Source organism: Pecten maximus, chromosome 3 (assembly GCF_902652985.1).
Source record: "Pecten maximus chromosome 3, xPecMax1.1, whole genome shotgun sequence".
NCBI classification, from domain to species: domain Eukaryota; kingdom Metazoa; phylum Mollusca; class Bivalvia; order Pectinida; family Pectinidae; genus Pecten; species Pecten maximus.
The window spans coordinates 11,780,552-11,798,587 of NC_047017.1; the positions used below are offsets into that span (position 1 = coordinate 11,780,552).

Genomic DNA, 18,036 nt, shown 5'->3' on the forward strand with positions numbered 1-18,036 from the left:
TCGCTTATACAGCTGTTCCGTTTTTAGGAATTGTCCTGTGATTTTGACTTCCTCATGCTTTGATACTAGGGTGTCGACCCATAAAGCTCAAAGTAAGTCAACAGAGATGACAAATTCTGAATGCGGAGTTGCAATAGCGCCATCATTCAATACATTTCATCATGTTTCATATTTGGATTTAAAATAACGTCAAGTACGTGTGCATGTTAGTTAAAACGTGGCGTGCATGTTGCAGCATTCTTCGGGGACCTTACTCCACCATCCGTGTCTACCTTCATACAACAAAAACAGAATGTACAACAGACACATCAAACTATGTTCCCCAGTTGTAGAATGCCCACACTCGTTACAGCTAAATGACATTGACTGTGTTGGGGTTGTCGTACTGATAAGTAGCCTATGGTTTACCCTACCTATGTCTGTATGTCTGTAGAGGTTACTGTACCAATAAGTAGTCTGGTGTTTATACAGCACGTGCTTGCGGTGATGTTTCCTAATTGTCTTTTATTACCATTGCAATATCCATAAACAAAGAACTCCCTTATTGTAATAACATTAGCACATTTTCAACATTAGAAAAGGATTAAAACATTTTTTTGCTTTATATCACTTTCTTCCTTTACAATAAATCTCGTCTTGTTTGACGTCATTGTATCTGTCTTTGATAGATAAAACAATTTATCCTACATTGTAAGTGTGCCCTCATCGATCGGACATAAGGAACAAAATGGGAAGGGGCTGTAAGTTGTTGCGTCCATCCATATTACATTCAGAATATGGGATTGCAATTCGTAAATTAAAACGTAAAAAATATATCTTAACACAGAAATAAAAGTCATCAAGAAAAAGGACGAATAAGAAAGAAAAGTTAGAAAGAAAGTATAAAGATAGCAGTATATGATGATCCTTAAATATGTTATGTACTGGAGAACAAGAGGTTAAATTTGAGGAACTTCCGGTCATGGAGCGCGTGTAAAGGGGGTTGTCATTACCACTCAAGTTAATTATGAAGTCCTACAGTATACCATTTAGCATGCATACAGAACTCTTCTACGTTAAACAAATATTGATTTCTGTAAAGGGTTTACACATGTTGTATGCGCCTGGTGTTTTCTTGGGAAGGGTTAATATTCTGATGAGAGACCTGTGTTTATAAGTCACGAATGCTTCTCGCTTTGATATATCAACACTACTTGGGTCAGTGATCGGAAGGAGGGCACAGATACCCACTCCTCCATTATATACGTTAACTGTTACAGCAAATTACCGCCGTAATGAGTACAAGGAACGTGAGGGTGTTCACCTGTTCAGGAGGATGATGACTGATCAGTGAGCAAATAAAAACACATTGGTTTTAATTAATTAATTAATTCATTAATTATGTAAAAACCAGACGAGAATCTGAAAATAGTTTCTCTATTCAATTAATAATACAGTAAGTAAAATCAATCAATCATGTTGTCTCGTGAGCAATCTTTGAGTCATTATATCAAATCAATCAAACAATCAATCAATCAATCAATCAATCAACCGACCGACCAACCCACCAACCAATCAATCAAGCAAGCAAGCAAGCAAGCAATGACGTTCCTAGTAATTACAATCGACTTAGGTGTGAGTATCTTACTTGGGAAATGGGTCAGATGGGAGGATCTATGGGACCGGAAGTCGATATTCTTTTCTTACGTAAGGTACCACGACTTCACTGCCCTTGTGAAGTGCAAATTCATAACGAGTAAGTAAGGTTTCCATAAAAATCTGTCTGATGTCAAATGAGGAACAGTTGTATCTGAAGTTGGTGTCATATGATCGACACGATTCGGAAACTTTAAAGGAGAAGAGTCTGTTTCAAGCCCACCGTATTCTCAAGGTAATTAAGTATGGATAATTTTCTTAATGGATATGGCTGGTTCTAACACGAAGCCAGGCGTGTGCTCTTACTCTCCCTTACCACAAAGCTGTCTACAGTTCTAACAAAAAAATCAAATTATCTTTCTCGCTTACGTAGATTACATTAGTGCAGAAACAATAACTGCTCTGTTTTAATGGGTTCTGCGAGTCTCTGACATTGCCGCGTGCATTGGAGCTTAAGCGTTTTTTTCCTATTACGATATTGATGCCGAGGCGGTTGTAGACCATTCCCATGCGGAGCTTGCCATCTCTGTACTAACTGACATACACGGAGATTTATGTAGGAAGAAAGGGAGATTTTGGCAAAATCGTGTGGGATGGTAGATGTTTTTGCACTGAATCTAATTTATTTGTTATCATTAACTGGTATTTGGGTTTGGTTCCGTCCTGTAGACAGTACTCAAGCGAGTACACATCTTTGTATAAATACTACGCCATCCAATGACAACGCGGCAGGATACATGATCTAGTGTTTTGGTAAACACCTTCAGTGATCGGACGGTGGTATAAATAAGGCTAGCATTGAGAGTGGTGTACACACGATCGTCTATCAGCGAAGGAGGAAGTAGATCTACTATTCATTGTTTTACTTGTGGAAAAAACACCGGAAGATATAAGAAAGTTTCATTTAACAAACTGGATAAACATTTAACTGTCGTATCAGAAAATACATGGTAAATTGTTCCATCCGAGGATTTTATTGAACTGTGAAAGGATACGGAGTACAGTATGGTGACGAGTAGTACGGGCGATGTCAGGTGTTTACAGTGTACCTTAGTGGGCGATATGGCTATCGGCAAATCGTCCATCATAAAGGCTTATACTGACCAGACAAACTGTAAACCTCCACCGGATACAGTATTCGAAAACTACGCAGGTAATTATATCTATTCAATCTTACATTTTTCTTATGGATTTTCATAAACGTAACATATTTAAGTTTTATATCATTTACCTAAAATTTTATTATTTGTTAAATGTCCTGGATTTATCGATGTTTAATTGTTCTTCCTGGTTTTCTTTACTGGAATTGTTCCTTGTTAGGTTCACATTCTCATACTTGTTTCTTTATTTAATCAATAGAATTATAAGTTTTGCCTTTCAAATATTTATGATATTTTTTTTTCTTTTCAGGTACATCAAAATATTCAAACCAAGAATTTACCATCAGCGTATTTGACTGTTCTAGTAAGGTAAGTTTCAAACTTGTATTATTACGATTTTGAAAGTTTTGAAAGTTTCCAAACCGACACATCGCTTTATCTTTTTTTCTTAAAAGATACGAACACATTTTTCGCAATAAAAAGAGAGTTGATACAACTTATAATAGTCATCGTCATCGATGGCAGTAATCATTATTATTTATTTATTTATTTAGTTTCAACTTTATATCTAACTCTTTACGTTTAACACTGATTCAGAAAATACTGCGTGTTTTGTATAAAGATGACGATGTATATTTTATATCTATATTTCTGTTCCAGCCGGACCACGCCAGCATCCGGCTCTTTGCCTACAAAGACACTGACGTATTTGTTATGTGCTATAGTGTTATGGACAGAGATTCATTCGATCACGTCAAATCAAAATGGCTACCGGAAGTGACGAATGTCATGGGTAAGCGAGTGAAATTAGTGTTAGTAGCCACACAGACAGACTTACGGGAATCAATTGACCTTGATCAGGACATTCCTGTGAGTAAGGCAGAAGGACATGACTTGGCTGAAGAAATCGGTGCTTTCAGTTTTATTGAATGTTCGTCGTCACACCTAGACTATGTTCAAAGCATATTTGAGGACGTTGTTCAATGTTCGTTGAAACAGAAGAAGAAAAAACACAGCATTGTTCAAAGAATTTTCGGAACAAAATAGGAAACATTCCAACACGAACAAAGCTTCCTGGCTGTGATTGTGATTTTAAAAAAGGAAATGAACACAAATCTTCAAATTGTCATTTGCTGTGATTTTAAGGATTAACTGGGCGAGAGCATTACAAGTTTTTTGTACCTGCTGTGATTTCAGATATATTATGGATGCAAAAGATCATGTTTTTGTCTCATTTAATGGGTTTATAACGACTTCGACGCGAAATATCAATTTCTGTGATTTTATAGATGAACGTGACCCTAATGTTAAAGCCTAATCATGACAAAACGCTTCTGTCACTGTGACGTAATAGAGATATTTCAATCATTTATTTAGGTTTGCATATATATATACAAAAATGTGATCATTTTGAGTTTCTGTGTGGACTATTATGTTCGTAAAATTCAATGTTTAAATGAACATGACGAACGATTTGTTGTAAATCGAAGTAGTTTTAAATTGCAAATTATAATTAATGAAAAACCTAATTCTATCGTTTTGTTAAACGAAGCTCAAACACAGAGTTGAAATTTGATTTGTTGAATGTGTGTTGATTATTTATTGAAAATGTATCTAACGATCGCTCTGTTTTAACACTGATGAGATTTGATATGTACAGATGTTAGGTATTACATTAAATTGACGTTTCCCTAAAAACAATGACTATGTCAGCTTTTGAACTGTAATGATTTTTAAACTATATAGAATATTTAATTATGAAGTTTTCATGAAAAGAGGACGTTTAAATATGTTATTTATTTTATTGATATTTGTTTATTATTTATTGAATAAATATGATGATATTACATACATATGTTATTTATCATTTTGTTTTACTGACTTTAGAATTTGAAGTTCGACATAACCATTAGATGGGTATAGAATGAAGGAAGTAATATAAGAAACGAATCCTTTCTTTAAAACCGGGACCATCTTGTCCCGACAATGTCACAACCGCTTCGTTATCTTATAACTACTCTGTTATGTTATATATTTAAACTTTTTTTCTGTCTGACACTATGCTACCACTATTTGTTCCTAGACTGAGCTGGAATGAGCGAACGATATGTTGATACAGTATATGGCCTTGTACGTTTGAACAGCCGAGGTTGCAGGCGTATATAGCCTGTATATTGTATGAATATATACTGACGCTACCACAGACATTTATTGAGGAAAGGGCTAACATCGTGAGGTCGGCAGCAAGATCATCCACAAAAAAAACTTCTGCTGAAAGAACGCCTTGTTGTATCTGACTGCCTCCACATCAGTGTTTACAATAGTGTCACATTTCAGGAGTTTAGAAGCTGCTTTCAAACAAAACTAGTTTAATTTGATATCCTATAGCAATTTTTCAAGAATAATGTATTCGATCAGCTGTTACTTTATGTACCTCGTGGGGAAACTGACATTTCGACATTCTCTCTGTAGGCATGCAGGGGAGATAACTCCCATCAATATTTTTGCGACTCCTGTGTACAACCTGTGATTTCTTCTTACAAATTGATAGTGAAATGGGTTAGGATATATAGCGATTCACGGGATATAGATTTGGATTTCCTGCCGTAATTCTACAGAGAGAAATATTTATAATATATGTACAATTCGTATCCATGTATGTAAATACATTGCGATCCAAGTATTCATATCATCTAATAGACGACTTCCACAATGATCATGTCAGGGTATCGGGCATCTTCGCTAGCCAAGGCTTCTGATTACGTTACACTCCACGAAATAGTCGTGTTCAAACCGTCGTGCCCTGGAATCCCAGGGCACCCAATCAAATCGCGTTTTACATCCAGGCTTGGTTTCACAGTAAACAAAAATTGCGGCGCCCAGTGCAGAGCTACATCGTCAACTATGCCATGACATTTTACCTAAAAAAAGAGACGTACAATCATTGGGAAACATTCGCAGTGATTGATCAATTAATAGAAGTAAAATAAATAGAAGTAAATCGGTAACGTTCGTTTTGATTGGTCGAAAATTTCATGTGTAAAGGGTGGTAATTTCGAATCTCCGCTAGAGGGCCAGAACTGACACCTATATCTGCCAAGGGTTCGTGGAGTGTAACGTAATCAGAAGCCTTGGCTAGCGAAGATGGGTATCGGGCCGACAATCACTGCGTCATTGAAACGTTCTTTTTAGAACGCCGATGTGGCGCAGCGGTATAATTTGCGGGTATTTCTGGCCAGGCGATTGTGTGCCGTAGATCATGAGTTCGAGGCCCGGTCAGGGCACGAGTCAATAAGTTGTCGTCATTCGTCATTTGTGTTACTATGTTATATATTATATATAGGTATTAACGCAACACGGCTACGGACACTTTAATTTTCGCAGTTAAAGGGAAGTCTTGCTTCTATGATAAAAGATAACACCACTGATAATATTTTCCAGCTATGATTTTTATAGCTATACTTGCTTTAACAGCTACTTGTGTGTTTGCCGAGTGCAAAAATAAAGTGGAAAGAATTTTCCTCACATCTTGGTGGTTGAATAATTAAAACTTTATAAACTAGATGGCATCGCTCTCAACATCAGCACATATACAGCATTTTAAATAACCACAAATAGAAACATCACGTGATAACTGGGATAGCTATCAACTGGAAACGGACTTTGACCAACTATTCCTTCTTCCCGGGGAGATTATAGTTCGGCGTTTTTTGATGATCTGTGACAGAAGCAGAATATCATAGGTGGAATGAGCTGCGTTTTATTGTGAAGAAGTTGCGTTAAGTTGTACACGGTAGGACATCACGTGACATAAATGGTGAATTCACGATGTTTTAAGATGGAGTCGCCGACCGCTTCAAGGCGGAAAAGCACAGAAGATGCCGGTAAAACAAGAAAAGAAAATAACCTCTCAAAACTAGGCATAGCCCATGTCTTCCGGTCATTATTTCTGCTTCTTCTGATACATAAATTATTATAAAACTCCCCGTAGTTTTCCCTAAACACTTCTACAAACCGACAGTTATTGTCGATATTTCCATGTGATTTGTTGTGGTATTTCCCACGACAAAAACTTGATTTAGTGTTAAGACCTATATTCCTGCCATCGTGCTGCTTTAACGGATAGGTATGTATTTATTTCAATCATTTATCACTTGATGAATTAAAAAATATAAGAAAAGTATAATAGAAAAGCGATTAATGTTGATTTTTTCCACATGATCAGTTCCCACGCGTACTTTTGCGAAACACGAAAGTGATGAGTGGCCACGAAAGAATCATTGAGTACATATTCGTTTAGAATAATGGAATTTTATCTAGTCTACATAACGTGAAAATGAACGGGGAAATGCCTATTTTTCCAATAAATGTACTTCAAAGTGACGTTTCTGTTTCAATGTTTTAGCGTTTGGCTGATTAAATAGTTGCTGATTACCTTTGATTTCAGATTTACGAATGTGCGATATGTGGGAAGGGTTTCAAAAGCAAATCTGTGATATGTGTATTGCTATATTATTAATTTAGCTGTTTGTAATTCAGTATCGCGTAAGTTTCTTCTGTGATTCCGGTATGCTACATGTAAATCTTAAATAGATGATATTGCATTACTTAGTACTATGTTTATACTTGGTATCTTATCTTATGTTTGTCGCAAGAATAGCACTACAGCGCTAATGTTTACTGTTTTAAATATGCGACGTTAAATAAAAATTCTTGTATCTTGTTGTATCTTGGACTGTACAGCTATGAAACTGCCCACAGAGATACGGCACCTTACAGTTGTTGCGACAAGATGTATTTTAGTAGGGCTAACCTTCAACGCCTGTAGAGACCAACCAACCAATTGTTTTCCCATAGACCTTAGTGTTAACGTTTTGGATTATTTCATTCAAATTCTTGAATTGAATATAACGATTATGGTTTATAACAAAAGTTTAGGGTCTGATATAACACCTAATCAAAAAAAAAAGTTGGGTCCTTCAGCTCAAATTTTCTCCAGGGTAGCCATTTTGAAAATAGGTGAATTTCGCAGTAAAAATTCTCAAAAATCTTAAATGTTTACCTGTTTACTATTATTACGTGAACTTTTGGGAAAAAAACCAATCGGACTTAAGAAATGTATATCAACATTTCTTATTGATAGTTACCTATCAGGCTACATATCTATTTTCTCACTTCATAACATACTGGCCAATCAGTGGCTGCCAGACATTTTATCCTTGGCTCAACGTTCTATACACAGGGGCTGTTTCAAAAATATATTTTTTCAATTGGTTGGTTGTTCCCTTTAGGTAATATATATACTTTTGATACGTTTTGGGTATTTCATAATATTTCATATATAACTGACTTTTTTTATGATTCATTATAATGACCATGTTTAGTGACCAACCAGCTTAAAGCAGGTCAAGGGTGTCGCATTTAAAGACACATTAATTAATATGTTTTATTTTAAATGTTACTGTTAAAAATCACTGGAAAAAGTGTGGTTATATCTTTTGGAAATAGTTTATTAAACATTTGATTCTATTCTAGATAGGCATATGGGCTCTATGAGAAATATAAGAATGATTGTGCTAAAGCTCTATTAAAAGTGGACTGGACATACATGTACGCACAGGTCTATTCATGTCACAACACATATGTATGTAGACGAGTATTCATATGTTGTATACGTAGCATTTCTTAATTATTGTATGTACAGCTAGTATACTAAAAAAACTCGTTAACGACATATGAAATCAACGCAATTTATTCCTCCTTTTGAATGACCCTGCATTTCCCCATCTTCTGGTGCGTCTTCTGTGGATTTACCGTCGTTGATGGCATCTTGTAAAAGTTTAATGTCTCCAAATTCTTCATCGTTTTCATCTTGTGATGTAAATAGGACACGCACGGGAGTAGGACTTCTTTTCACCTTTGGAGTGGTATGCTTTTAAAAAGCGTTTGACATTAGGCGATGGTCAGTATGTGTGTTTTTTCTGTTTGCCTCTGTGACAGTTTTATTGGTGTATGCTTTGGAAAGTATGTATCGTTTCGGCGCGGGGCTGTGAGGTGGAGTGAGAGATTTTGAAAAAAGCTCTGATGGGGAATCGAAAGAATAAAAGTCGAGTTTCTTTTTTGTTTCTCTAAAACCCTTTTGCCTGGCAGAATTCCTTGACAATCTTGTTTTTACTTTCGTCATTCCTTCGGCATTGGAATTAAATTAAAAGTTAAATCAATATACTAGGCACCTTGAGGAAACCAAAGCGGTTTCTAAGACATGATAAGTGCCTTATTCCGTAATGAATGTTCCAAGTTCGTGGTTACTAATCATTTTCGTATAACCACAAAGTATACGTGGGAACTCATCATTTGAGAAAAATTAGTATAAATCGTATTTTTATTTTCACCATTTATGTTTTAGTATTTGGTGCCTATTGATCAAATATGAATAAATACCAACTTGTTCAGGCAGTAGTTGCGTTAGAATGGATCTTGGCGCTAAAACAATTTTTACCGTGGGAAATACCACAACAAATCGCATGGAAATATCGGCAATAGCCGACGGTTTGTAGAAGTGTTTGGGAAAACTACGGGAAATTGTAAAGTAATTTAAACAAAAGAAGATACAGAAGTAGTGTCCAGAAGACATGGGCTATATTTAGATTTGAGATGTTACATTTTTCCTGCGTTTTCTCTGGTTTTTTTTCATCGAGTCGACCGGTGACTCCATCTTGGACTATCGTGGATTCACCAACTGATGTCACGTGATGTCCTACCGTGTTGTAGCTAAGACGTCAGCTGTTACAGTCTGACCTTTTCATTATTTCATTTTCACTTTCTCTATTCTTGTTATAGAAGTCAGTGACTTTTAGCAGTTATCAAGTTGATAATATTCACGTATGAGCAGGTGACTTTTAGCAATTAGGATGTTGATAATATTCACGTCTGAGCAGGTCAAAAAAGAACCCGTCATGCAACTATCCTATACTGTCATACAAACAGGTCATTATGTCTTATGACGTAAATCTACTATAAACTGTACATAATTGTGAGGTCATTGGCGTCTTAAAACATTTTTGTACTAAAAGTCAAAATTCTGTTCAGCTGTCAGACTTAACATGAAATATTCCTGTTCTAAACTGGCCTAATCGACTTAACATAACACAACGATAGAGAATCAGTCACAAATGCCAAGCGACCATCACTGCGCCATTGAAACGTTCTTTATTAAGAACGCCGATGTGGCGCAGCGGTATATAGGCTGCGAGTATTTCTGGCTAGGCGATTGGGTGCCGTAGATCGTGAGTTCGAGGCCCGGTCAGGGCACGAGTCAAAAAGTTGTCTTCCTTCGTCATTTGTGTTGCTAAGTTATATATATATAAATATAAACACACAGAGAGGTATATAGTTGACGGATCTCACTTCAGGGAATAGAAGAAGGATTCTCATAGCGAGCCACTCTCTCATCCTATAGAATTAGCATTCGTCCAGATTGTCAAACAAACATCAACACAGAGAACCGAGAATGGAGAGAAAACGTGGCTGGTCTATGTAAATGAAGGCAGTCCACTAACAGTTTAACAAAACTAAATAAATGAAATAAAATAAAATAAAATGAAAAATGTTAAATTTAAAGTGTTCGCATCTATGTTCACACAGTTACTGATACAAGTCGTCGGGAGTTCAGAGACACACAGTTACTGATACAAGTCGTCGGGAGTTCAGAGACACACAGTTACAGATACAAGTCGTCGGGAGTTCAGAGACACACAGTTACAGATACAAGTCGTCGGGAGTTCAGAGACACACAGTTACAGATACAAGTCGTCGGGAGTTCAGAGACACACAGTTACTGATACAAGTCGTCGGGAGTTCAGAGACACACAGTTACTGATACAAGTCGTCGGGAGTTCAGAGACACACATTTATAGATACAAGTCGTCGGGAGTTCAGAGACACACAGTTACAGATACAAGTCGTCGGGAGTTCAGAGACACACAGTTACAGATACAAGTCGTCGGGAGTTCAGAGACACACAGTTACAGATACAAGTCGTCGGGAGTTCAGAGACACACAGTTATAGATACAAGTCGTCGGGAGTTCAGAGACACACAGTTACAGATACAAGTCGTCGGGAGTTCAGAGACACACAGTTACTGATACAAGTCGTCGGGAGTTCAGAGACACACAGTTACAGATACAAGTCGTCGGAAGTTCAGAGACACACAGTTACAGATACAAGTCGTCGGGAGTTCAGAGACACACAGTTACAGATACAAGTCGTCGGGAGTTCAGAGACACACAGTTACAGATACAAGTCGTCGGGAGTTCAGAGACACACAGTTATAGATACAAGTCGTCGGGAGTTCAGAGACACACAGTTACTGATACAAGTCGTCGGGAGTTCAGAGACACACAGTTACAGATACAAGTCGTCGGGAGTTCAGAGACACACAGTTACAGATACAAGTCGTCGGGAGTTCAGAGACACACAGTTACAGATACAAGTCGTCGGGAGTTCAGAGACACACAGTTACAGATACAAGTCGTCGGGAGTTCAGAGACACACAGTTACTGATACAAGTCGTCGGGAGTTCAGAGACACACAGTTACAGATACAAGTCGTCGGGAGTTCAGAGACACACAGTTACTGATACAAGTCGTCGGGAGTTCAGAGACACACATTTACTGATACAAGTCGTCGGGAGTTCAGAGACACACAGTTACAGATACAAGTCGTCGGGAGTTCAGAGACACACAGTTACAGATACAAGTCGTCGGGAGTTCAGAGACACACAGTTACAGATACAAGTCGTCGGGAGTTCAGAGACACACAGTTACAGATACAAGTCGTCGGGAGTTCAGAGACACACAGTTACAGATACAAGTCGTCGGGAGTTCAGAGACACACAGTTACAGATACAAGTCGTCGGGAGTTCAGAGACACACAGTTACAGATACAAGTCGTCGGGAGTTCAGAGACACACAGTTACAGATACAAGTCGTCGCGAGTTCAGAGACACACAGTTACTGATACAAGTCGTCGGGAGTTCAGAGATCCGCAGTCAGAGACAAATGACAACAGATAGACAGATTTTTTGTTGTTGATTTTATGATATTGTATTGCCGTAGGGAAAAGCAACAGGCTTTGACACAATTATTACAACATTACTAACGTTTTCTCACAAAAGAAGTACAAATAACAGCATTTGGCAAAATATAAGTTATGGTTAATAAATAATTACAATTTATCAAATAAAGATATGAAAATCTACTGCTGGTTTTTTATGAAATAGTGCATATTTCAAAATATAATATTTAAGTCCATTGGCAGAGTTTCGTCTTCAAAAAGAAGGAAATTAATGTTGATGTTTACATCGAAATCATCGAAATTATGAAAAAGTAAACCCCTCTCAAGATTAAAACGAGGACAATCAAAGAAAAGGTGAAATGCATCTCACAAGGGTTACCACATAAGCATTCAGGGGTTTCTACAAGATAAACGCCAAATAAGTCTGAGACAACTGTTTTGGTGACGCAACCTTTTAAGTTTATATTAATTTTCCTATCACTAAATCCAAAATATTTGGAGGTTGCAACCTATTCAAATCTTGTGTTAATGATTTCTTAAAAACTTCAATGAAAGGTGCAGTTCTAGAACTTATGTCTAGGTTATTCCATAAACGATTGGTTGAGAGTAAAAAATACAAATTCTTTCAAAATTATTTCTATTTCTAAGAGGATATGCTGTATTTTGTTCAATGTATGGGGTGGAATAGCATTTAAAATAATCTGGTGTTAAACCATGTGTCATCCCATAAAATAACTGTGTTTTTTTCTCTCTCTCTCTCTTATTTCTACCAGAAAGTGTTGCTAATCCGATTTCCAATGACGGTAATCCAGCTATGATCCGAACCGCTTTACGTTGGCCTTTTTCTAATAAAGATTAAAACATACTTCAATCATCCCATAGATCACTAGCATATTCCAATACTGGTAAAATAAAAGCTTTATATATTTCAATAAAGTATGCCGTTGGGCATATGACAACATAACGTTTTGATTTTAAAGAACATATATATGTATATGTGTGTGTGTGTGTGTGTGTGTGTGTGTGTGTGTGTGTGTGTGTGTGTGTGTGTGTGTGTGTGTGTGTGTGTGTGTGTGTGTGTGTGTGTGTGGGTGTGTGTGTGTGTGTGTGTGTGTGGGTGTATTTTCACGAGCTCCCCCTTTAATCATTGAAAGTAGTCCCTACATGTCTGTGACAGTTACTAAAGTTCAGGAACCTGTCAGTGAGAAGGTTATACCGGACGCAATCTTCCGCTATCATCCAGCTCCCGGTCACTGTGGTCACTAAACTCACGCCGTACATCACCAAGAACCAAACAAAGAGGATTTTCTGACGTCACACACACACATCGGAAATCGCGGGTTTGAAGTTATCTTTGGTCATATACCTAGCTTCCTATCCCTCGGACAGACCAGACGACAGGCTAGACTACAGGCCAGACAATAGACCAGACAACAGACCAGACAACAGGCAAGACGATAGACCAGACGACAGGTCAGACGACAGACCAGACGACAAACAGACAACAGACCAGACGACAGGCCAGACAACAGACCAGACAACAGGCTAGACTACAGGCCAGACAATAGACCAGACAACAGACCAGACAACAGGCAAGACGATAGACCAGACAACAGGCAAGACGACAAATAGACAACAGGCCAGACAACAGACCAGACAACAGACCAGACAATAGACCAGACAATAGACCAGACAACAGACCAGACAACAGGCCAGACAACAGACCAGACAACAGGCAAGACGACAAATAGACAACAGGCCAGACAACAGACCAGACAACAGGCTAGACTACAGGCCAGACAATAGACCAGACAATAGACCAGACAACAGATCAGACAACAGGCAAGACGATAGACCAGACGACAGGTCAGACAACAGGCCAGACGACAAATAGACAACAGGCAAGACAATAGACCAGACAACAGATCAGACAACAGGCAAGACGATACACCAGACGACAGGCCAGACGACAGGTCAGACAACAGGCCAGACGACAAACAGACAACAGACCAGACAACAGGCAAGACGATACACCAGACGACAGGCCAGACGACAGGTCAGACAACAGGCCAGACGACAAACAGACAACAGACCAGACAACAGGCAAGACGATACACCAGACGACAGGCCAGACGACAGGTCAGACAACAGGCCAGACAACAGGCCAGACCACAGGCCAGAAAACAGGCCAGAAAACAGACGACAGGCCAGACGACAAATAGACAACAGGCAAGACAAGTGACCAGACAACAGGCAAGACGATACACCAGACGACAGGCCAGACAACAGGCCAGAAAACAGACGACAGGCCAGACGACAGACAGACAACAGGCCAGACAACAGACAAGACGACAGACCAGACGACAGGCCAGACGACAAACAGACAACAGGCCAGACGACAAACAGACAACAGGCCAGACGACAAACAGACAACAGACAAAACGACAGCCCAGACAACAGGCCAGACTACAGGCAAGACGACAAACAGACAACAGGCCAGACGACAAACAGACAACAGGCCAGACGACAAACAGACAACAGACAAAACGACAGACCAGACGACAGACCAGACTACAGGCAAGACGACAAACAGACAACAGGCCAGACGACAAACAGACAACAGGCCAGACGACAAACAGACAACAGGCCAGACGACAAACAGACAACAGACAAAACGACAGACCAGACGACAGACCAGACGACAGGCCAGACAACAGGCCAGACGACAAACAGACAACAGGCCAGATGACAGACTAGACTACAAGCCAGACCACAGGTCAGACGACAGGCCAGACGACAGGCCAGACAACAGGTCAGACGACATACCAGACAACAGACCAGACAACAGACCAGACAACAGACCAGACAACAGAGCAGACAACAGGCCAGACCACAGGCCAGACCACAGGCCAGACCACAGGCCAGACAACAGGCCAGACAACAGGCCAGACAACAGGCCAGACAACAGGCCAGACAACAGGCCAGACAACAGGCCAGACCACGGGCCAGGCCAGACCACGGGTCAGACGATAACAGGCCAGGCAACAGATCAGACAATAGGCAAGACCACAGGCCAGACCACAGGCCAGACCACAGGCCAGACCACAGGCCAGACCACAGGCCAGACCACGGGTCAGACGATAACAGGCCAGGCAACAGATCAGACAACAGGCAAGACCACAGGCCAGACCACAGGCCAGACTACAGGCCAGACAACAGGCCTGACGACAGGCCAGACGACAGACCAGACAACAGGTCAGACCACAGATCAGATGACAGACCAGACCACAGGCCAGACAACAGACCAGACCATAGACCAGACCACATGCCAGACCACGGACCAGGCCAGACCACAGGCCAGACGATAACAGGCCAGGCAACAGATCAGACAATAGGCAACACGACAGGCCGGACCACAGGCCAGACCACAGGCCAGACCACAGGCCAGACCACAGGCCAGACCACAGGCCAGACAACAGGCCAGACGACAGGCCAGGCAACAGACCAGATGACAAACAAAAAGACAGACCAGACGACAGGCCAGACGACAGGCAAGACGACAGGCCAGACGACAGGTCAGACGACAGGCCAGACGACAGACCAGACGACAGACCAGACGACAGGTCAGACGACAGGCAAGACGACAGACCAGTTGACAGGTCAGACGACAGGCAAGACGACAGGCCAGACGACAGGTCAGACGACAGGCCAGACGACAGACCAGACGACAGACCAGACGACAGGTCAGACGACAGGCAAGACGACAGGCCAGATATTCCCGAATTTGTATCTCGGAGTTAACGTCGTGTGTATTATATACTCTTCTTTAGTGCAGCGATACGCTGAAGAGAGCATATGTTCGCCAACTCGTGATCGTACCGAGTTACTTGTACAACGCGATATAGGTACAGTAGTAGTCGACTCTAATACCAATGCCTGCCGGAATGTAGTGGAAAGTAGACCTCTTCATTCTTCACCATGAAAACTGTCAGACAAGTGATTAGTAATGTAATGTGATTGAGATTGTCTTACCCCTGTACTGCCTTGGGTTCTCTCAATTGTAGGAGTTGACCCCACATCAATATAAACATTTGTTCGGATTCATTTGTATTGATATGATGTTGTTTTTTTTCTGGTTCAAATACAACGCACTTCCCATGAATGCGATTTTGTATTTAGTGTATTTGGTGACATGATTCAGTAATACTTGTATCGTCAATTGTTCAATTTGTACTATAGTATAGACTGTCGTCTAGGATTGTGAAATAATGTATATGTTATTAATCAAATATTATTATTACATAATGCGTTTAATTTTCCTTACTTATACGCATATGCTATATTTTGAATTGTTTTACTAATGTGTAAAATTCCCTACACAAACTATAATTTAAAAAAATAAGCAACAGTTTCGCTCTCATATGTCGCGTGTTTGCCAAGGTAGCATTTCTAACTTCCCTCGATCCAGGTTTAATTTGCAATTTGATTGGCTGATGTTTCAAGCGTTTCCGTGACCTTGCACGAATTGTGGACATCTGTCAGCTGGTTCCCGATTCCGGTGTAACCAAACATGAAAGGCTCAACGCGATTTGCTTCTTACTATGAAGAACATTTGATAAAAATAATGTATGATAGAGACCGCAAAAACACTGCCAATGTAATCAAGGATGTTGTTAGGATCCTGGAAGATTATTTGTTGGCTAATTCCAACACGTCTTTAACATCAACATTGGATGATCTGCTATCTTACAATGACGAAAACTTGAACACTTTAGTCCTACACTTTCAAGCGCCTAGGTCACACAGATGTCAACACTGCCAGATGCCAACTCGATTTCCACCCTTCTCGGAAGAGAAGCCTTCTCAGAAGATCGCATTCCGTTATATGTAAATGGAGTAAACCGGAAGAACATAACCCAAAACAAGCAAGTTTTTACGTTTTCTCAAACCATGTAACACAATCCTGTGTAGGTATGCAATAAATCCTTTTTAGTGAATTTCATCACTCCGCATGTCGCACACTTAAACATGGTCGCTGTCATCTTGGAAGATAAATCTTCCAGCTTCGAGACGGAAGAGGTAGAAGATCTTCAAGTAGCAGAAGAGCTGCAAATCGAGTGACCGGAAGTTAAGGAAAAGAGTGCAAACTGAGTTGGCCTCGGGTGACAGACATTGTGACTTCTATGCCTACAGGAAAGTCGAGATGTCAGTGGTTCTAAGTGTGTTTTAGTGATAATGTAATAAAACAAGTATATCATGGGTGTCTGTGTAACTGTCCAGAATTACGAGGTACTGGTAATCGACCGATGTTCTATTGCACGAGGCCGAAGTCTCGTGCAATAGAACATCGGTCGAATATCAGTACCTCGTGTCAAATATTCTTGACTATTGTAAAGACACCCACGATATATTTGCATAATATAATGGTTGATACAATCAATAGTCTGGAATGACCTTCCAAAAATGATGCACACCATTATTGTATATATGTCTTTAATTAATGCCAGAAACTTTTTGATGATATGATTTAAGTTTCATTGTATGATGGTTCTATTGGTTACCATGGTGATGTATCGCGGCCTTTTCTCACTGTCACATTCACGCCCACGCCAAGCAAAGGGCGACTGTGCGTCATGGGAAGAGAAACGATGTGTCACGGGAAAGCGAAAGTGTGCCATATGAAAATGGACAGTGCGTCAATCGATAGTTAACATCACAATCGATTAATTGATATTAAAACTATTAACTACTGATTGATTTTTTTCTATTAATCATGTCAAGATTCAGCCAGGAATACACTGCTTCAGCCAATCAGGGCTCTGCTTTATCTAGATGTTTCTGGCTATCTCGCCGCAATTTGAATTATTTCATTGCCTCGGTCTACTGTATATTCCATAGCTTTGCTAAAAAAAAGAAACAAACAAAACAAACAAAAAACACAACAACAAACAAACAAACCAACAAAAAGAAAAAAAAAGAAATTAATGTGATATTACATTAAGAGATGTAATGTTATTAAGATTTTACAAGAAATGTATTTCGCAAGGTAAAATCTAGTATGATTTATATAAGAATAAGTACCAGTACCGGCCAATTGCTATGCTTACCCTAAATGATGATTTGATTCTTCTTGTCCAAACTTCAACATAGCTTGTAAAATCTAGTCCAGTGCATAAGATTTTCATCGCAGTAGGCACAATCACAACCCTTAAGCCGAACGTATTC

At 39.6% G+C, this 18,036-nt stretch overlaps 2 protein-coding genes across 2 annotated transcripts; both read left to right on the forward strand.

The window, feature by feature from the left end:
- The first annotated feature begins 2,248 nt into the window (after nt 1–2,248).
- LOC117323217 (rho-related protein racD-like) lies at nt 2,249–3,835 on the forward strand. The gene is made up of 3 exons (XM_033878277.1): nt 2,249–2,788; nt 3,046–3,104; nt 3,396–3,835. Exons 1-3 carry the CDS (start codon nt 2,641–2,643, stop codon nt 3,780–3,782), a joined length of 594 nt encoding a protein of 197 aa, XP_033734168.1. The 5' UTR covers nt 2,249–2,640; the 3' UTR covers nt 3,783–3,835.
- Nucleotides 3,836–6,573: 2,738 nt separating this feature from the next.
- LOC117324618 (mucin-1-like) lies at nt 6,574–15,179 on the forward strand. The gene is made up of 3 exons (XM_033880540.1): nt 6,574–6,619; nt 11,146–11,784; nt 14,041–15,179. Exons 1-3 carry the CDS (start codon nt 6,574–6,576, stop codon nt 15,177–15,179), a joined length of 1,824 nt encoding a protein of 607 aa, XP_033736431.1.
- The last annotated feature ends 2,857 nt before the right edge of the window (nt 15,180–18,036 follow it).